This window comes from Rhamphochromis longiceps, linkage group LG16, assembly GCF_057381845.1.
Source record: "Rhamphochromis longiceps isolate RC_006_pf linkage group LG16, R_longiceps_female_GT1.1, whole genome shotgun sequence".
In the NCBI taxonomy this organism is placed as follows: Eukaryota; Metazoa; Chordata; class Actinopteri; order Cichliformes; family Cichlidae; genus Rhamphochromis; species Rhamphochromis longiceps.
The window spans coordinates 4,531,528-4,553,729 of NC_140572.1; the positions used below are offsets into that span (position 1 = coordinate 4,531,528).

At 42.0% G+C, this 22,202-nt stretch overlaps 2 protein-coding genes and 1 long non-coding RNA gene across 3 annotated transcripts in view; 2 read left to right on the top strand and 1 right to left on the bottom strand.

Moving 5' to 3' along the window:
- LOC146650428 (uncharacterized) overlaps nucleotides 1-22,202 on the bottom strand; it is a 387,448-nt gene that overhangs the window by 142,975 nt on the left and 222,271 nt on the right. The gene's annotated exons all lie outside the window — the stretch shown is intronic.
- LOC146650432 (protein NLRC3-like) overlaps nucleotides 1-22,202 on the top strand; it is a 241,341-nt gene that overhangs the window by 9,208 nt on the left and 209,931 nt on the right. The window lies entirely within an intron of this gene.
- LOC146650433 (protein NLRC3-like) overlaps nucleotides 1-22,202 on the top strand; it is a 56,641-nt gene that overhangs the window by 9,202 nt on the left and 25,237 nt on the right. Inside the window, exons 4-8 of the mRNA XM_085385462.1 lie at nucleotides 3,579-3,863; nucleotides 4,693-6,469; nucleotides 11,096-11,269; nucleotides 11,498-11,671; nucleotides 18,247-18,420. Of these exons, the coding sequence (XP_085241588.1) occupies nucleotides 3,579-3,863; nucleotides 4,693-6,469; nucleotides 11,096-11,269; nucleotides 11,498-11,671; nucleotides 18,247-18,420 (2,584 nt within the window). The remainder of the gene's footprint in view (nucleotides 1-3,578; nucleotides 3,864-4,692; nucleotides 6,470-11,095; nucleotides 11,270-11,497; nucleotides 11,672-18,246; nucleotides 18,421-22,202) is intronic.

Below are 22,202 nucleotides of genomic sequence, written 5' to 3' on the forward strand. Positions count from 1 at the left end.
GCAGCCCGGACCCTAAACACATCAGACTGTGGAGACAGAGCGTGAAGGTGGTAAGGAGGAACTAAGGGGGGCGAGGCTGGGCAATGTGACTTCGATTGCTCTGATGAGGGCGGGGCTCGATGGCGAACCTTTGGCCGCTCTGGTGGGGGGTTTATGGGGGACAAAAAGGGATTGGGCCGGGGGGTAGATCTGAGCCCAGCATTGACTCGCTCCATCATCTCCTCAGTGAATTTCAGGTGTGGGGAGGAGGGAGAAAGGGAGGGGGAGGAGGGTGATGGCCTGTCAGGGGTTTGGGGGACTGGGGAAGATCGTGGTCCCTGGTCCTGGTCGTTGGTGTTGTTGAGAGAGTTGGAGGCAAATAGGGACCCCTCTTCTTGCCTCAGATGTCTCTCCTTTCTGAGGCTCTTCCCGGGTGGGGGCAGATGGAGCTCCTCCTCAAGGTTTCTGCTGGGCTTTGTCTGTTCTTGGAGTACTGTTTGTTCCTCTTTATGAGATAACTCCTCGTTTATCTCAGCCTTGGCACCAAGCACATATGGATGACGTATGGAATAAAACAAGTTGGAGGTGAACAGTTTCACCCCTGACTTGTTAAAATTAAATCCATTTGCTTTAAACAGATGCCTGCGTTCCCAAAAAATATTAAAGTTGTTGATAAAATGCACCGAGTGGTCAGTACATGCTGATATAAGCCATTTATTCAGTGTAAACAACCTGCTGAATCTCTCGTCTCCTCCTCTGACCGGCGGTACAGGTCCACTGATGAATACAGCTGCATTCAGAGAGTTTACAGTATTTAATATTCCAGTAAAGTCCCGTTTCAGAACCTCCGACTGTTGTTTGGACACATCGTTTGACCCTGTATGCAGGACAATGTTTGTCACAGTTGGATATTCATCTGCAATTTGAAGAATTCTCTCCTTCAGGTTGTTGACCATATCGTTAGGAAAGCAGAGGACTTTAGTGTTCTTACCGCACATCATTTGTACATCCTTTACGGCAGAGTCACCCACAAGCAGAGTTTCAGGCCTAGCCTTTAGCTTTCCCTGTGGTCTTTTACTTTTCAACAGATTTTCAGACCTTACTTCGCTGCTTTTAGATGGATGGTTGTCCGATATAGATCCAGGGTCCTTTGATAGTGGAGCAAATCTGTTCTGCAGTTTCACATTCAGTTGTTTTGGAGGTTTGTTGTTATCCTTCCTATTCACGGTTGTCCAGTCCTGTTTCCTCTCGTATACAGGGGTAGAAGAGCTTCTCTGTCTCGTAGGAAGTGAAGGCCAGTCGGTTTCAGAGATTTCAGCTCGCTGTGCTCTGCCCGTGATACGTCCTCCGCCTTCCAGGAGACATGATTTATGTCTTGGTTTTGCACCAAGACAGTCCAAGGGGGGATTATCACTTGAGGATTTATAATAATGCACAGAGTCTACTTTCTTGGTCATGTTATCTGTGCTCCTTAGCTGTGTACTAGCTTGCTCATCGCCATTGTTTTGAATCAAAGGCAAGGTTGTTTCATTTCCACACAGTCCATTTACCTCCACGTTTACTTCTAAGCGATGAATTTTTGTCTCCAGTACTGCAATCTTCTGCAGGAGGCTGTGGTAGTCATCTGTGGATAGGGAAGGCATCTTGTTGCTAGTTAGCCTAGCGGTTAGCACCTTTCCAGGCTATTGGGGCTGTTTGGTGCCCAGACACTGTAATCAGGCTTCAGCTGTGTCTAGGCCACAGACACACGGAGCGCTGAGGATAAGGTAACTATAAAAATGTTGCTGTTTCTGTTAAGAACACTTTAGTCCTAATGATCTATAAGTGTCCAGAAGCTATCGCAGGTAAGCTCATACGGAAAAAAGGGAAAAAATCAGCATAAAAATCAATAAAAGAAGAAAAGCATTTAAGGAGCAAACAGATGACGCGTCCACACTCGCAAAAGATACCATTGGGTAAAAGCAGCACAAAAGAGCAGCTATGTCTTCAGTGAGAGCCAAAACAAACCAACTTTTCAGCGTGAACCAACTCAGTTCATGTAACCTGAGGAAACTGTAAGTTTTCTCTAAATATCTTTTAGCTGTGGTTAGCTGGATGTCAGTCTTATGTTACAGACGCTGTGTCGAGCTTGAGCTGCGAGTCATATTTTCGGCGCTACATTGTAGTGAGATAAGTTTGTGGGTATTTTGTGCAGCTTCAGCTGTCCTTTTAACTGCTCGCTGGTTAGCTAGCGTGAGCTATAAGCTAACAGCTAGTATGGTTAATGACGTTAGAGTTCCACGCACATGCAAACAGCTCGTCTCTACTGCTTTAACTGTTAAAACAGAAGACAATACTGCAGCTGACAGGGTTTATTATGTGAAACAGCAGCTTGTTTAGTTTAAACAGTCTGCATTAAGCTGGGCAAACACTGTGCGATTTTTTTTTTCCAGTCGCGTTATTCAGCTCCTGCTCAAACTGTACAATTAAATCGCAGAGGTTAGAAGTTCATAGGTCACGATGCAGGGTCTCACACTATATGGCCTGATGCTCTGATGCGACCCGAGTGCTCAAACTGTGCCTTCATAACATGAAGCTTATCATGCAAAATCTGTCCCTCGCTCTCCCTCTCTCTGTCTTACAGACACACACACCATCAACTTTGCTAAATTACTAATGAAAAACATTGACCAGGCAGCTGTGATTGAGTAGCAATGTCCATCCAACTCTTTTCATGGTTGTTGTAGTCATAATAATTTTGTGAGGCCACATTGAAAAGTGTTGGATACAGAAGCGTAGTACGGAAGCGTAGAGCCGCCACCCAGGCAAAAGAAAAATAGAGCTATGTCACATTATAACGTGAAAAGTTTATTATTATAGTATACTATTGTTCTAACAATATTAGATATAGTTCTAACAATATACTTTTCATGTTTGTACAATATACTATCATTTAGGTAGAAATATACCTATTACAATATACATAATTCTCACGTTCGTACTTGCACTCGTTCTTATTTTAAACTTAATCTGGAATGCAGGATATGAATGACAAGATTTTGTTTTTCATATTTTTCATTATTTTTCAGTTTCAATTTTTTCTTCAGTTTCATTTTAAGCTGGCATCATTTTAACCCTACACACCCTAAAATTTAGTATTTGTTGATGAGATGTTGAAGTGTTAATTGAACAAAGTTAAAATACAGTGGAACCCCGACTTACGAAATTAATCCGTTCCCGAGGGTCTTTCGTAAGTCGAAAATTTTCTTAAGTCGAAACAGCCATTGCACCTTTTGAGTGAGGTGATGCTGAACGATAGGCTAATTGCTAACTAGAACAACAATATGTCGTTCAAGTGGAACAGCGAAGCACGAGTACGGAAGCCAAGGGGTTGTCACATGATTCGGAAGGCCTTGTGGGCATTGTAGGCTCAGCCAATCAGAGCCAGCGGATTTCGTTACACCAGCATTTTGCCGTACCATGGGCAGAAATATTGCCGTTCATTGCCTTCGTAACTTGAATTTTTTGTTAAATGGGGTATTCGTAAGTCGGGGTTCCACTGTATTTTTCACATGATTTCGACTGAGAAGCATGTTTATGTCTCTTTCTTCTTCCTGTAGAGGAGGAGCTTGCCAGGGTACGGTCAGCCTTTGTCTGGAGGGTAACAATAGAAATCCTTAAACTGCTCCTTGAGGCCCTTGTAAGTGATGGTATCTTAAATAAGTTGGAGGAAGAATCGATACTGGAGGGGAACCCACTCAGAGCAGACAAGGCACGCAGCTTGATCGACACAGTGAGGAAAAAAGGAGACAAAGCATGCAAGATAACAATCAAGCATCTTCAGATCAAAGATCCTTCTCTTTTCTCTCAGCTGCGTTTGAACTCTGATCCATCTGCTCAACAAGGTGAGGTCATGCATAATATACCATGAATAAAAATGGTCACCTTGCAGTTTGTTGAGATGTGAAAGTGAAACCTCAGAATTCATTGTAAGAAAAAGGAGAGGGCAAGAACGTCATTCTACGACGAATGTTTGGATTTATTACATGCCTGCAAATGTATTTTCTAAACTACATGGAGGATTTTGATGATCGTCATAAACGTGTGAAACTACTTAGATCGAATGTGAGCTGTATTTAATTAAACACAAGTGTTCTTTACTTTTAAAAACCATGCAAACTGATTGCCTTAAAAAAGAAAAGTCAGAGTGTTTCTCTAACAAGAGGACACTCTTTAAGCATCAGTCATTTGACTTAAATGTTTAATGAAAAAAATGCCACATTTACATATAATAAAGCAAATTGTGGCCAGAAAGGGTTTACATTATCTTTTGCCATTGTAAATTACGACAAGAATTAAATGTGAATTACTGAATCTCTCTCAGATGCTTCTTTAAATAACATAGCAGTGGGGAACGTTATGACACTTCAATGTTGTTATTTTTGGTTACAAAGTTTGGAGAAGAGGCACAGAAAGCAGAAACCTGTTTAGCCTGCACATGTTGGCATCAGGTACATATGAAAAGCTGCAAAGCAATGCAGATGTGGAGGTTCAAAACATTTAACGTGGCTTTTTTCAGGAAATACATTTAGGAATTCCTGAAGCCCCTTTTTTATTTCTGGTAGAATGAGTATATTAAAAACTTGATAGGTTAAATAAAGGCCAAAGTACATCACATAGCTCCTTCAGACCAGATTTGTATTTTTCCTTCTTTTTTTCCTTTTTTTGATTCAGATGCTCTTCAGAAGTGTCAGCCTAAACTCAAGTCTCTCTTAAAGAAGAAGTTCCAGTGTGTGTTTGAGGGCATCGCTAAAGCAGGAAACTCAACCCTCCTGAATCAGATCTACACAGAGCTCTACATCACAGAGGGAGGGACTGCAGAGGTCAATGATGAACATGAGGTCAGACAGATTGAAACAGCATCCAGGAAACCACACAGACCTGAAACAACAATCAGACATGAAGACGTCTTTAAAGACTCACCCAAAAGACAGGACCTGATCAGAACAGTGCTGACAAAGGGAGTGGCTGGCATTGGGAAAACGGTCTTAACACAGAAATACAGCCTGGACTGGGCTGAAGACAAAGCCAACCAGGACATCCAGTTCATATTTCCATTCACTTTCAGAGAGCTGAATGTGCTGAAAGAGGAAAAGTTCAGCTTGGTGGGACTTGTTCATCACTTCTTTACTGAAACCAAAGAAGCAGGAATCTGCAGCTTTGAAGACTTCCAGGTTGTGTTCATCTTTGATGGTCTGGATGAGTGTCGAGGTCCTCTGGACTTCAACAACACTAAGAGTGTGACTGATATTACGATGCCCACCACAGTTGATGTACTTCTCACAAGCCTGATCAGGGGGACGCTTCTTCCCTATGCTCACGTCTGGATAACCACACGACCTGCAGCAGCAGACCAGATCCCCCCTGAGTATGTTCACAGGGTGACAGAGGTCAGGGGGTTCACTGACCCACAGAAGGAGGAGTACTTCAGGAACCGATTCAGAGATGAGGAGCAGGCCAGCAGGATCATCTCCCACATCAAGAAAGCTCGAAGCCTCCACATCATGTGCCACATCCCAGTCTTCTGCTGGATCACTGCTACAGTTCTGGAGGATGTGCTGGAAACCAGAGAGGGAGGACAGCTGCCCAACACCCTGACTGAGATGTACATCCACTTCCTGGTGGTTCAGGCCAAAGTGAAGAAGGTCAAGTATAATAGAGGACGTGCAACAGATCCACACTGGAGTCCAGAGAGCAGGAAGATTATTGAGTCTCTGGGAAAACTGGCTTTTGATCAGCTGCAGAAAGGAAACCTGATCTTCTATGAATCAGACCTGACAGAGTGTGACATCGATATCAGAGCAGCCTCAGTGTACTCAGGAGTGTTCACACAGATCTTTAAAGAGGAGAGAGGATTGTACCAGGACAAGGTGTTCTGCTTCATCCATCTGAGTGTTCAGGAGTTTCTGGCTGGTCTTCATGTCCATCTGACCTTCAGCAACTCTGGACTCAATCTGCTGGAACAACAACAAACAACCTCCTGGTGGTTTAAACCATCTCTCCACCAGAGTGCTGTGAACAAGGCCTTAGAGAGTCCAAATGGACACCTGGACTTGTTCCTCCGCTTCCTCCTGGGTCTTTCCCTGCAGACCAATCAGACTCTCCTACGAGGTCTGCTGACACAGACAGGAAGTAGCTCACAGACCAATAAGAAAACAGTCCAGTACATCAAGGAGAAGCTCAGTAAGAATCTGTCTGCAGAGAAAAGCATCAATCTGTTCCACTGTCTGAATGAACTGGATGATCGTTCTCTAGTGGAGGAGATCCAACAGTCCCTGAGATCAGGAAGTCTCTCCACAGATAAACTGTCTCCTGCTCAGTGGTCAGCTCTGGTCTTCATCTTACTGTCATCAGAAGAAGATCTGGATGTGTTTGACCTGAAGAAATACTCTGCTTCAGAGGAGGCTCTTCTGAGGCTGCTGCCAGTGGTCAAAGCCTCCAACAAAGCTCTGTAAGTAAACATGAACTCATCGCTTCATTCTTAAAATCATGGGAAATAAATCAGAGGTGCTCAGTTCAAAGAACACTACCACTTTAGAAAAATTAAAAAATAGTCACTAAAATAGTCATGATACTTTAAATATTTCTCTCCAGCAGGACATGTCAGCATTTCTGAAATATTTTTGTCTTCAACTCGAATCAAAGCACAATCCAGATCCAGCCTATAAGAACATGAGCTCTGATCCTTCAGCCCCTCTGACAGGTTTATTATCCTCAAGTTGTTCACTTGTCTCCAACAACCAGGAGTCTAGCTCTGTTTTTTAAAGCAAATACTTGAGCTACCAGACTGCACCTACATTGTTTTCAGATGTTCTTATTTTAAGGTCTGGTTTGTGTCTCATCCTTATTGCAATCCCCCATGTCTCTCTGTTTTTCAAATATAAATCTGTTACCTCGGTGTGGCCAGAACAACATGGTGAACCCAAAATACAGACAAAGGTGAAGGAACTGAATATTACTAGACGTGAAGGCTTTATTTACACACAGGAACTTGACACTTGGAATTTTTTAACATGAACTGTGAACTATGGCGGAAGTCAAGCACTTGAAGCTGTGAGCATGAAGTGGGCTCTGTGGTAGGTTTCCGGAAATGGGTCTTGGTTGATGGTAATCTGAGTCACTGTAACAGAGGTAGAGCAGCATCAGAAAGATCACTGGTGGAGGTTACAGTAAGTGAACGAGGTTATCTTCAATGTCTTATTTGGGGTTTCTGTAGCTCAGGAGGTAAAGCTGGTCTGATCTGACCTACTGATCAGAAGGTTGGTGGTTCGATCCCTGGCTCCTCCAGTCTGCATGTCAAGTATCCTTGGGCAAGATACTAACCCCAACTTGCTCTCCGATGCATCCATCAGAGTATGAATGTGCGTGAATGTACTTAGAAAGCACTAAGTTCAGATAAAGTGTTTGTGAGAATGGGTGTGATTGGGTGGATGTGGCATGTTGTATAGAGCGCTGTGAGTACTCCGTGAGAGTAGAAAAATGCTATATAAGAATCAGTCCATTTACCATTTACTTGTCAGCAGTCGGAAAGCAACTTGGGGAAGGCAGGTGGTGAGGTCTGGGTGAGTACTTGTTAGCTTTGAATCCAGGCAAAGTGGTCCAGTAAGTCTAAGAGACGAAAGGCATTAATGTGGCTGTGAGTGAATCAAGAAGACCAGCATCCAGGAAAACGTGACTGAACTGCAAGGGTGAGTAGATGATCCGAGGATTAGGAGGTTAGCAGAGTTATTGGGAGTGCTGATGTTATATTCAGCCTAGTAGATTACTGTCAGGTGTGGACAGTGGACAGGCTGACCAGGCTTCACCCAAAGGCAGAAACCAGAGTCTAGTGGGAAACCACCGCCGCTCACACAGACCATGACAGCAGCATGACCCCCCCCCCCCCCCCCCCCCCCCCAAAGCATTCTCTTTCACTTGGCATCATTTACCTCTCCCTTCTCCAATTTCTGATGTGTCCACCTTTGCAATGATAACTGTGATCAGGGTGAACCAAAAAGGTGCCGTGGTGAACAGAGATACTTAAGTTTGGTGAATGCAGTTTCAGCTTTGGGGGACCAGATGCATGCTGAGACTTGAGTGGTGCAGCTACCTGACTATAGTTGAAAATGAACAGTCTATAAAAATTTGCTATTCCCAAAACCCATTGGAGATGCTTCTTGAATCTACAATGGGTACAAGGGGTAGGCCACTCTGTGAAAGCTTTCACATTTGCCAGATCCGTCTTCACCTGCCCCCGTGCCAAAATGTAACTGAAAAAAGTTATTGATGAGGAATGGAATTCACACTTTTTTGCTTTGACATAAGGTTTATTCTCCAGCAAACGTTGGAAAAATAGCATGGACATGAGACTGATGTTCCTCGCAGGTTTTGGGAAAAATGAGGATATCATCCAGATACACCAATACGAACCTGTCAAGGAATTCCCGGAGGACATCGTTAACTAATCTTGAAACATTGCGGGAGCATTAGTTAACCCAGGCGGCATGACCAAATACTCGTAGTCCCCCAATGGCATGTTTAAAACGGTCTTCCACTTGTCTCCCTGATTGATCTGGAAAAAGTGGTAAGCGTTGCGGATGTGGGGTTTTGTAAACCCAGTGGCACTGTGAAATGGCCTGAAAGCAGAGCTAATGAGGTAATAGGTACTTATTCTTGATGGTAATATCACTGAGGCCCCTGAAGTAAATGCATGGCCAGAGAGAGCCATCCTTTTTCCCCACAAAAAAGAAGTTCCAACTTGAGATGACAATCGTTGGATTATGCCTGCACCGAGGGATTCCTTAATGTACTTTTCCATAGCCGCACACTCAGGTCTAAGCAGGTTATACAGCCAGCTAGAAGGCCGGGTGGAGCCAGAGAGTAGTTCTATGGTGCTGTCCTGTGGTTTGTGAGGTGGCAGTGAAAGCGCTTTACTTTTGCTAAATACTTCCTGAAGATCATGACATTTGGTGGGGACAGAGGAGAGATCTAAAACAGTCTCAGTGTTGGTTGATGGTTCCACAGGTTCCGGTGGACGGGCAGAAACAAGGCAATTTGAATGACAGAACAGACTCTAACTGATTACCCTCTGACCTGACCAGTCTAAGTGGGGGTTATGTAATTCTAGCCAAGGAAACCCGAGTATGAGTGGTTTGTGAGGTGCATGAAAAGCAAAAAAGGTAAGTGTTTTCTTGTGATTGCCAGGGGTGACAGGCTCTGTGCGCTGAGTTATGTGAGGGGACACTCGGTTATTTAATGACTTAGTGGGAATGGGCGGATTAAGGGGGCATAGAGGGATGTTTAACTGTCTCGCTAACTCAGACTCCACGAGGTTCTGATTGAACAAGAGCCTGAAAGGTCTGGTTAACTAGAACAGAGAGTTGGAGTTGCAATCTGGGTTTTTATGTTTGTGTGAGTATCCTCCACCCTTATCCCTGAACTTTCCAGTGGGCAGACCCTGGTGTGGAATCGAAAACAGACAGGTTCATCACGAGAAGCAAGCTGATCTTTCATGGTTTGATTTAATGACTGAAAAACATACAGCGGACGGTGGTTAGCACTGTTGCCGCACAGCAAGAAGGTCCTGAGCAAAAGTCTTTACAAACTCAACCAGGAAATCATCATGCGAGCAGAAAGAAAGAGGATGAGCAGATAGGTAAGCAAGAGAAACCCGCCAGCGTCCCAGGTTTCCAGAGAAGGTTCAGGTTCCAGGTACCTGAAATGGGATGTAATTCAATTCAATTCAATTTTATTTATATAGCGCCAAATCACAACAGTCACCTCAATGCACTTTATATTGTACAGTAGATCGTACAGTAATAGATACAGAGAAAAACCCAACAATCATATGACCCCCTATGAGCAAACACTTTGGCGACAGTGGGAAGGAAAAACTCCCTTTTAACAGGAAGAAATTTTTGGTGTCAAAGTCAAAGCACAGATCCACCCAGTCTCTGTATTTCAGCTTATTTCCTTTATACACACATTTAACAGGAACAGTTTCAGACAGCTAGTGTTTACCTGACATTACCTGCGTACCTCACAGTTTGCAGGTAATGGGCATAATAATTACTGAACAGAGACATCCTGCTGTGAACTTTGTTGCTGTGGATCTAAAATGTAAAAATACATCTGAGAAGATTTCTAATCATGATTTTATGAGCCCCCAAAGTTTGATTCTGTTCATCTGGACGTAGCGCTCTCAGCGGGAGAAACATTTTGTCACTCATCAAGATGACTTCTTCAGGCTCAGCTGACTGCAGCTTTCCCCAATCTTATAAAGAGTACATCTGCATAATGACTCAAACCTAATGGTCAAGGAACTGACCTCCCAGCCTTATTGTTCCTTCAGTGGGCTGGTTTCAGTCATTATGCAAATGTACTTTTTATAGGGTTGGAAACCAGAAGTCAGCTGAGACTGACGAAGTCACCTGGATGAGTGACGAAATGTTTCTCCCACTGAAAGCGCTACGTCCAGATGAACAGAATCAACTTTTGGGATTTACTAACCTGGATGATTGAGCATGGATCAAGACGGGTTTTTATGAGGTATACAGTTTCTTATAATTTCTAAACCAGAAGGTTGAGGAGATGGAGCTCATGATAACTGGCTACTGCCCTTCAGCGTGCTTTATGAAATCATCCAATCAAAATAAAGTTGGCCTTTAGGGAGAGCGGGGCTTTAAAGGGGAATGAGCCAAAGCAGCTTTTAGACAGAAAATGAAATGAGAGTCCAGGATGTGATACATTATTTATAACTACATTTACAGTAATCACACATATTAGAATTAATAAAGTGACCAGCAGTACTGTAGTAAGTGTAATACTGCAGTACTCACAGGCCTGTGCCAGCAGACACTGAACTACTGTCACTAAATCAACCTGGTCTTCACTGGTTTCCATTTACATACATTGGAATAATTGTGTTTAATTTGAAATATTTTTCTTCTGTTACACTTAAATTCTTGAACATTTTTTTATTTAATTGTGCATTGTAGTGTACTCATTTGTACACATTTGATTACTTAGATTCAACATATAAAGAGATTTTATTTGATAATAAATATTATTGTCTTGTTGTTCTTGTTATTTTTTTCAGGCTGAGCAGCTGTAACCTGTCAGAGGAAGACTGTACAGATTTGTTGTCAGTGGTCAGCTCCCAGTCCTGTAGTCTGAGAGAGCTGGACTTGAGTACCGACAGCCTGAAGGCTTCAGCAGTAAAGCTTCTGTCTGCTGCAGTGGAGAGTCCACACGCCAAACTGAATATTCTGAGGTCTGACCGATTTGTATTCTTTTTTCTTTTGTTTGTTTGTTTTGTTTTGTTTTTAACTGAGAAAATAAATCCAGCAATTTAAACAGTAGAGGTAAACTTGATCAATTTACTGTTGTTTCGTACCACATCTGCTCAGCATAAAACAACAAGGATTCTTAAAATATAAGATTAGTTATTGCACCCTGATTACACTTTAACATCAGTCTTTGTTCATGTTTTCATTTTCAGACTCAACGTCTGTGAACTTCTAGCGGAAAACTGTGAAGCTGTGTCCTCAATGCTCAGCTCTCAGTCCTCTACTCTGACAGAGCTGGACCTGAGTATCAAAAATGTGCAGGATTCAGGAGTGAAGATTCTGTCTGCTGGACTACAAAGTTTAAACTGTAAACTAAATACTCTGAGGTCAGATCAATTGACATTTTGTTTTTTTTAAATGAACCAATTAAACATTTTATTCAAGGCTTCCGGTTCCGGCGCTCGTGGGGATGGACACCTAGTACGAGAGCTCTCGACTGAAACTTATTAAAACTGCCCCAAGTAAATTAATACACTATCTAAGTGCACATAAAGAGGAAAAAGGGGTTTAAATGATGTCCAGAAAGAACAAAATAGCTAAGAAGTTAACGTTTGAAAACGTGGAAGATGGCAATGTGCAGCTAACAGAAGGGGCTAACGTTAGCCCCTATAGGGCTAGCCGAGGCCACTCTCCCACTCCTAGCCGCGAGGATTCTGGGACAGAAGATGAGGTTGACCCAGCAAGTTTGACGCTGATACTGAAAGAACTGAGAGGCTTTGGGAAAGAGGTGAAAGAATTTTGAAAAGACACGAAAGCGCAACTGGTGGAAATAAGGGGTGAGTTGGATAAAGCCAATGCGCGGCTTAATGATGTGGAAACCAGGGTTGCAGAACACAAAGATAAGCTCCAGAACACAGACGAGATTTTGTCTGAGATACTAACAATGCAATTCAATGTTATTTATATAGCGCCAAATCACAACAAAAGTCACCTCAAGGCACTTCATAAATACAGAGAAAAACCCAACAATCACATGACCCCCTATGAACAAGCACTTTGGCGACAGTGGGAAGGAAAAACTCCCTTTTAACAGAAAGAAACCTCTGGCAGAACCAGGCTCAGGGAGGGGCGGGGCCATTTGCTGTGATTGGTTGGAGTGAGAGAAGGAAGACAGGATAAAGACATGCTGTGGAAGAGAGACAGAGGTTAATAACACATATGATTCAATGCAGAGAGGTCTGTTAACACATAGTGAGTGAGAAAGGTGACTGGAAAGGAAAAACTCAATGCATCATGGGAATCCCCGGCAGCCTACGTCTATTGCAGCATAACTAAGGGAGGATTCAGGGTCACCTGATCCAGCTCTAACTATAAGCTTTAGCAAAAAGTAAAGTTTGAAGCTGATCTTCAAAGTAGAGAGGGCGTCTGTCTCCTGAACTCAAACTGGGAGCTGCTTCCACACCCAGTCCAACATAGCCAGGCTTTCTTTGCTGCTTTGACAAAACCTCAAATCCCAGTCAGAGATGATGAGCATCATCACAGTGATGATCATTTCTCTATTAACCCAGGCTTTCTGCTTCAGGATCTGTGCACGCTCAGAAAACAAGGAGACCTTTAAACATAATTTCACTAAATGGATGGATTGAGCTCAGCCTACAGATGAACTGGTGCCAGAGATCATAAAGAACATCAAACAGTCAAATTCAACACTTTTAATGGAAATATGAGATTAATCTTAAAAGTAGAGATAGTGTCTGTCTCCTGAATCCAAACTGGAAGCTGGTTCCACAGAAGAGGGGCCTGAAAACTGAAGGCTCTGCCTCCCATTCTACTTTCAAATACTCTAGGAACAACAAGTAGGCCTGCAGTGTGAGAGCGAAGTGCTCTAATGGGGTGATATGGTACTACAAGGTCATTAAGATAAGATTGGGCCTGATTATTTAAGATCTTGTATGTGAGGAGCAGGATTTTGAATTCAATTCTGGATTTAACAGGAAGCCAATGAAGGGAAGCCAATACAGGAGAAATCTGCTCTCTCTTTCTAGTCCCTGTCAGTACTCTTGCTGCAGCATTTTGGATTAGCTGAAGGCTTTTCAGGGAGTTTTTTGGACATCCTGATAATAACGAATTACAATAGTCCAGCCTGGAAGTAATAAATGCATGAACTAGTTTTTCAGCGTCACTCTGAGACAGGATATTTCTAACTTTAGAGATGTTGCGCAAATGGAAGAAAGCATGCAGGAAAAGTTTCAAACAAAACTAACATCACTGGAGGCTTACTCGAGGAGGGAGTCGCTCAGACTGTACAGGGTGCCGGAGGGAGAAGAATCGGGAGCTCCATCTATGGCCCACTTTGTGGAGAAGCTACTCCGGGAGAATCTCGCCATCCCACCATCAACACCGTTACAAATTCAGAGAGCACACAGAGTGTTATCATTACTCCCTCCGGACGGCTCCCAACCCAGATCGATCCTGGTAAAATTCCTGTGCTTCACGGTTAAAGAAGAAGTGCTGAGGCTCGCTTGGCAAAAGAAAGGTTTTATGCTGAATTCCAGCAAGATCAACCTCGACCACGATTACCCCCCTGAGATCATGGCTATGAGGAAGGAGTATGCAGAGGCACGAAAGGTCCTAAAAGAGAAGAATGTACGGTTTAGGACCCTCTACTCAGCGCGCCTTAAGGTTTTTTTCGAAGAAGGAGTGAAAACCTACAACACGGTGGAGGAGGCAACGGCTGACCTGGCGAGTCGGGGCCTGCCGGTAAAGGTGATTACACCACCGGCAACCCCCAGAGAAAAACTACAAAGATGCCCGCTGTGGCGGGGAGTTGGTGGTCGGCGTCCGCGTCAGATCCGAGGAGCTGCGGGATATAGAGAGAAGCTGCAAGTATACAGACGTGAAGAGAACGAATTTAATGTTATGTATTAGCTATGGACAACATGGTGAAATATGGTTACTGTCGAGCTAAAATGGGTGGGGCTTCTCGTGCTGTGAGTGACGTCGCAGTGGAAAGCCCCCTAACTCAGGGAGTAATAAGGGGTTTCCCTTCAAGTTGTGAGGGTGTCAGTGGAAGTGCTCCACTGTCAGAAGCCAGCTTAGGAGCTTTCAAGCTCCAGTTATGTTCAAATGTTTTCAGTTCATTCCTAACTTTTTTCACTTGTTACTGTTTTAAGAGGGGGTTGCCTGCTGCTATTGAGTTTATGCGCTGTGGTAACTTAATATATCTTTATGGGAAGTGAGTCAGTGAAAGTAATCTCTTTTAATGTTAACGGGGTTCTGAACGAAGATGAATAAGATACTGTCCAAACTAAGGAAGGAGAAGGCCCAGATTGCATTACTTCAGGAGACACACATGAACCAAGTAGATCACTTGAGATTGAAAAGAAAGGGTTTTAAATATGTATTCTCCTCTTCCGTTAAGTCCAAACACAAGAGGGGTGTGGCTACACTTATCTCTGGTACACTTAACTATGAACATATCTAAGAACTCTGTGACGAGGAAGGCAGATTGGTTAGAATAACAGAATGGATAGAGGGGTCTGAAATCACAATTTTAAATGTTTATGCTCCCCCCGGGAGCGATTGGCTATTCTATAGGAATAGGTTTGATTTATTGGTGGATTCTCAGGGGATAGTTGTCTGTGGGGGGGGGTTTAACTTTAGACTTGACCCTAAACTAGACTCCTCCTCCCCGACCAACCAGGTAACAGCACTTACTAGAAAAGTCAATTCCTATATGGTAGAGATGGGGATAATAGATGTATGGAGGGACCGCTACGCATCTACCAGAAATTTCACTCATTACTCTGGTTCCTTTAAAGTGTATGCAAGGCTGGACTACTTTTTTATGTTTAAAGTTGATAGGTTTAGGGTCAAAGACTGTGACATATTGACAAGAGATCTATCTGACCACAGTCCTATCTCTCTATCTTTGCAGGTGGCTAGGAAAAAATGTACCACACTGTGGAAATTGTTATCGCACCTTAATGATCCTGCCATAGTTTCCAAATTAAAGGTAGACATTAAAGAATTTCTAGATGTTAATGACACAGGAGAGGTATCTCCAGCTATTCTTTGGGATACGCTCAAAGCGGTAATGAGAGGTACATTAATTTCTATCGCCTCCCACTTAAAGAGAATCAAAGGGCAAAAATTAGCAGAACTACAGGCAAATTTAAAGTTGAAAGAATAGGAAGACATAAACACCGCAAATCCTACTCTGAAGCAGGACATCAGGAAAATACAGGATGAAATTAATGATATTTACACCCAGGAGGCCCAAAATAACTTAATTTTTTTGAGGCAAAAATACTATGAGACAGGAGGGAAATCTGCAAAATATCTGGCACATAAATAACGCAAACAACTAGAGGAAAGTACGATATACCAAATCAAGGACCCCAAGACTAATATTCTGGAATCAAAATTAGAAGACATTCAGAAATGTTTTGAGACCTTCTTTAGGGAGCTGTACTCACAGCCCAATGCTACGGAGGAGAATTGTACTGATGCCTTTCTTAGCTCTCTAGAATTACCTTCACTCCCGTCTCTCAAAAATGAGCTTCTAACACATCCCATTTTAGTGGAAGAAATTAATGCTTTTTCCAGATTAAAACCAGGTAAGGCAGTTGGGCCGGACGGGTTCAGTTCTCAGTGGTATCGCACCCTGAGGGCAGATCTAGTCCCCACATTGCTGAAGTCATTTAACTACATCCTACAGGAGGGAGAAATCCCACCCTCCTGGAGGGAGGCAACTATTTCAATTATCCCAAAAGAGGGGAAAGATAAACGAGAATGTGGAAACTATCGACCAATCAGTGTCCTTAACTTGGATGACAAACTATTTACTTCTATTCTTGCTCGTAGACTGGAGAAGTTGGTACCTGACCTCATCGATTTAGATCAGACTGGTTTCATTCACTATAGACAAACAACTGACAACATTAGGAGAATATTACACATCTCTACTCAAATTTACAGTAAATCGGGATAATGAGAAAATTAAGTACCTGGGAATATATTTGACTGCGGACCTCTCGCTGCTCTTTCAGGCAAACTACGAGCCAATATCTGCAAGTATAAAAGCTGATTTGCACAGATGGAATCTGGTCCCCTTTATGCGTCTCAGCTCCCGGGTAACCGCAATCAAGATGGACACGCTCCCCAGACTGCTTTATCTTTTTAGAAACTTGCCAATAGAAGTGAGCGATTACCAATTTATTGAGTGGGACAAATGGATCTCCAGATTTATCTGGCAGGGCCGAAAGCCAAGGATTAAATATGCTACCCTCCAGCTCCCCAAGGAAAAGAGAGGACTGGGTCTCCCCTGCCTCAGGAATTACTATTATGTCGCTCAAATAACCCCCCTCTTATATTGGTGTAACAAAACATACACGGCTAGGTGGAAGGAACTGGAGTCCAGCCTGTTGGACCGATTCCCCCTACAAGCTGTAATGGCAGATAAGGGTCTAATGTGCCGGCTGGAAAAGCTGGGGAACCCCTGGTTAACCCACACCCTCCAAGTTTGGCAGAAGGTAATCAACATCTGTGGGATACACAAAATGCTAAAAATCTTCAGGTGGGTTGCTTTCGACTCGGATTTTATTCCAAACAGACACGACTCTAACTTTGAAGCATGGATATCCTATGGCCTTACGACATTCCTCTCTCTTACTCATAGAAATATTGTGCTCAGATTTGAGGCCTTACGGGACGATCACAACCTGACAAAATACAACTTTCATAGAAACTTACAGCTGAGATCATATATTGATCATGAATGCAAACTGTCCGACTTCAATGATGCTGAGTCGCATTTTTTCCTCATCCTGAAAAATGCCACAACCATGACCCCTACTAAATCTATTTCTAAACTATACAAAGCCCTCTCTAGTGCCAGCAAGGATAATACTTTATACACTAAGGATAAATGGGAAAGGGAATCAGGGATTGCTATTTCTGTGGGGGAGTGGGAAAATGTTTTGTACTGCCAGTGGTCCACGTCCAGTTCTATGAGCTGGAAGGAACATGGGTGGAAGAATATTATTAGGTACTTCAAGACTCCATATCAGGAGAGGTACAAAGGGGCTTATATGCAATGCTGGAGACTGTTGCTAACCATTTTCATGTCTTTTGGGACTGTCCCAAGTTAAAAAACGTTCAGGTCTCCTTAAGTGCAGTCTTTAACGTTCAAATACCTTTAGATTTTAAGGTTTTATACATGGGTTTGGTCCCCTTTCTGGAATGTAGGAGTGAGATTAAGTTGGTGCAATTACTCTTGGTGGCAAGTAAAAAAACAATTACTAGAAGATGGTTAAGCCCAGCCCAGCCTACCCTAGACGACTGGTTTGGGATCATTTTAGAGATATTTAGGATGGAAAAACTTACATATCTGTTAAGAAATCAAAAAGCCAAATTCTACCAAAGTTGGAACAATTGGATCCAATTCATCACCCCCACGAGGGCTGACTTCACTTGATCTCACTATTACTTGGTTGTTTTTCGTTTGTTTGTTTTTTACATTTACTTCTATTACTATTGCTTGTTTATTTACTTATTTCTTCACAATGATTGCAGCATGGGCACCCCTCCCAGTTTGTGTTTATAGTTCCATGTAATGTGTTCTATATATCTCCTTTGGGAGAGCATGCGAGCAACTGTCCTAGTAATAGCTAGTGGAGGTTAATATGCACCCGCTGATCACTTTGTTTATCATTTGCTCTCCTGGACTTAATCTAAAACCTGGAAGGACTTTGTTCCCATGTTATTCATATACTGCTATGCAGATGGTTTTTTCTTGTCCAATCCAAATAAAGATATAATTTAAAAAAAACATTTTATTCAAGTTCATCCATATGATGTTGTATCTTAGTATGTTGAGGTTTCATCAAAAATAAAAAGATGGCATGTAATATAATAACAAACTTTACATAAGTATTATAGATTATCTTTTGTTTTTCAGACTGGGTGGCTGTAACCTGTCAGAGAGAAGCTGTGAAGCTCTGTGCTCAGTCCTCAGCTCCCAGTCCTCCAGTCTGAGAGAGCTGGACCTGAGTAACTCTGACCTGCAGGATTCAGGAGTGAAGCTTCTGTCTGCTGGACTAAAGAGTTCACAGTGTGCAGTGGAAACTCTCAGGTCAGGATTCAAACGTTAACACATATGATCATTTAAAATGTGAATTATATTATTGATTGACTTATCTATAGAGCTTTTAGCTAAACTTATATTTATATTTGAGTGGATTATTAGACTGAATTACTGTGTAAAATTTGTCACAGTCATACGATTTTGTTTATTTATTTATTTTTTTAATTCATGTACTGGCCATTTTACATAAATTTGGCTAATCTTCTACAATATATACATTTGATTTCGTTAGGAACAAAATGTTCAAATTACATATTTTGCTGGATATTGGGTATTAATGAAATTATTATGTCTTTAATGACACCATATTTCCATATGTAGGAGGTTACTGGTGGTATTGTTTCAGTGTCTGAGTTTTCCTTGCAAAGAAACATCTGGAATTTAACAATACATGTTTTAAAGCTGTTTTCTCCAAAGGGATTTGTATTAGTGATGGTAAATTTGATTCTTTTTACCGAATCGAGTTTAAATGAGTCACTCACCAAAATGAATCGGGTTTTTTAAGTCATTTGAGTCTCTGAGTCAGTTGCCCAGAGAGTGCCAAAAATGTACTTTTTCTCTCAAACTTAATTTGTTTTTATTTTTATGTAAATCCTACTGCTACGATGAGTGACTGAAAAATAAAAACAACTATTTTATAGAGCAAAAAAGAATAAGATTTCTAAATTGGACATTTATTTTTGTTTATGTTATTAGTATTTCCTCTTTATCATCTTTGCACAAAAACAAAGTGTAGACTGAATGTTATATTGCATCAGTCAGACTATCAGGCTTCATCTCAGATGAAGGAGTGACTCTTCCATGGTAACAAACTGTGAGTTTCAGCAGCTGAGAGGCAGGAGGGAAGGGTGAGTGAGTGGTCTTGATGCATTCTCAGTCTAGACTAGACTAGAAAGAGGGGCGCTGCTCTTGTGGCGACCAGCAGGTTGTCTCTCTCTGTCAGTGTCAGTGTTTTAACTTATTTTATTTCATTCTTTTATTCCTTTATATATATATTTTTTTGCCTGAGGAAATTCTATAGCATCGGCTTGTGCTTTGTGGAACTTCTTTTAACGAAGATGGGTTTTTTATTTCGCATGATTTTATTGGCAATCCTGACGGTTGTTTGGAGTCATTCCTTTACCATCAATAATCCTGGCTAATGTGCAGTCTCTGAGGAGTAAATTGGATGAACTGCATTTGAATGTCGCACACTTGCGTGGCTACAGGGATACATGTCTAATGGCATTCACAGAGACTTGGCTCAAGGACTCTGACCCTGATTGTTCTCTGGAACTAAATGGCTTCGGGTTTCCCATACGTTTGGATCGAGACCCTGGAGCTACCCAGAAATCTCAAGGAGGAGTGTGTTTGTATATAAATCAGAAATGGTGTAAAAATGTGACCGTTCGTAGACAAGTGTGTCTGCCTGACATTGAGCTCCTCTCTGTGTCTTTGAGGCCGTTTTATCTGCCGAGGGAATTCCCACAGATCAACGTCACCATTGTTTACATCCACCCTAAAGCGAATCCTAAGAATGCGACTGACACCATCTCCATTTTTTTCCTAATAACAAACCATGGTCTTCAAAAGGTCTTATGAGGCTGATTCATGAAAGGAAAAAAGCTTTTATTGAAGGGAATATCTTGAAAGTTAGAGAAATTAGGAAGGAGATCAGATCAGAAATTAAAAAAGCCAAAGTAAAATACAAGGATAAGGTAGAGGCGGAGATGGGTAGCAATAACTTAAGGGTGGCCTGGGCAGGCATGAAACACATGACTGGTCACTGTTACAGTGACTGTAATAAGATAAGTCTTCCTGGTTTTAGTTCAGACTCTCAGTTAGCAAGTAGAGAAGCTTATAGACCCTCTACAATTTGCATACAGGCCTCGTAGACGTGTTGATGATGCAGTGGTCACTCTGTTGAACTTCCTTTATCGCCATCTTGATGGCGCCAAAGCTCATGCTCAGCTCTTATTTATTGATTTTTCTTCAGCTTTTAATACTATCCAGCCACATCTTTTAGCTGATAAACTTCTTAACCAGTTTACACTTGATCTTAATCTCGTTGGTTGGGTTTTAAACTTTTTAACTGACAGATCTCAGTGTGTGAGCGTGAACGGCTGTTTTTCCAAACAGCTGAACTCTTCCACTGGCTCACCGCAAGGTTGTTGTCTCTCTCCTCTACTGTATATTTTGTACACTAATGACTGTCGCAGTACACAGGCCAACAGGCATTTCATTAAATACGCAGATGACACAGTCATTGTAAGCCTCCTTCATGGTGAAGAGGATTCCCATGGGCCTGTTGTGGATGAGTTTGTTTCGTGGTGTGATCAGTCCTTCTTAATGATCAGCACCTTGAAAACCAAGGACATGGTTATTGACTTCAGGGAGACATCCCCTCATCCTGCGCTAACAGTGGTAAATGTGCAGCCATTGAACTGGTGGACAGTTATAAGTATTTGGGGGTTGTTCTTGATAAAGCTCTGTGCTTTGAGTCACATCTTGCTGCTACAGTGAAAAAGGTTCAACAAAGACTTTTTAAGGAGGTTGAGAGGTTTCAATGTTTCATCTGCAATGATGACTCGTTTTTTATAAAAGTTTTATTGAATCTGTTTTAACTTTCTGTATCATTGCTTGGTACGGTAATATGTCTCTGAATAATAAGACCAGACTTAACAACCTGGTTAAAGTGGCTGGTAAGATTTCAGGGAGGTCTCAGGTCCAGCTTGTGGACTTTTATAACAGGCAGGTGCTGAGGAAGGCGACCTCTGTCATGTTGTGTTCAGATCATCCTCTCTTTAATGATTTTCAACTGCTTCCATCAGGTCGTCGTTATAAAGTGCCTGCAGTGAAGACAAAGAGACATAGATTGTCTTTTGTACCTACTGCTATTATCATAGTTAATAACACTGAACCATATGTGTTGTTGCCATTGCACATTGTACTTTTTTGATGAAAAATCTAGGTTGTTTTCTCAGGCTTATATTATATTATATTATTTTGGAGTGTGTATGTGATGTGTTGGTTGCCTGTTTGTTTGTTTGTACGGACATACTGCAAATCAATTTCCCATTAGGGACAATAAAGTTACCAATAACCAATAATCATCCAGGTAAGTAAATCTCCAAAAGTTGATTCTGTTCATCTGGACGTAGCGTTTTGTGGGAGAAATGTTTCATCATCATCCAGGTGACTTCTTCAATCTCGGCTGACTGCAGGTTTCAATCTTATAAACAGTACATTTGCATAATGACTGAAACCAGCCCACTGAAGGAACAATGGGCTGGGAGGTCAGTTCCTTAATCATAATTATGCAAATTCTCATGACCATTGATCAACAACCACTGATCAAAGCCCACTGATCAAAGCCCACTGATCAAAGCCCACTGATCAATAGCCATGAGAACCATTCACAGAGAGTTGGGGAATGGCTGCAATCACAGCATTTTAATCATTATTTTAAAGGCTGTAGATTGGAGCCATTGCTCTAACAGTGTACAAATGTAACAGGGCTTGGTGCTGATGCTAACAGTGCTAGCTGCTTCAGCCTTTATTTACACATTATAAGCACATTTCGCTTATTTTAAACAGTATATAAAACAGCTAGTACTGCTGGGACGTTATATTTTCACAAGCTAACATGAGCCAATCAGTGAGATGTCTAGCCATGACAGTTGTATGTTGCTGTGAGAAGAGTCGGGCTACATACAGTGATGATAGTGTTAGCCATGTTAGCATTTAGCTTCTATGTTTTTATAGTTTACACTTCTTGTTTATTGCTAGCT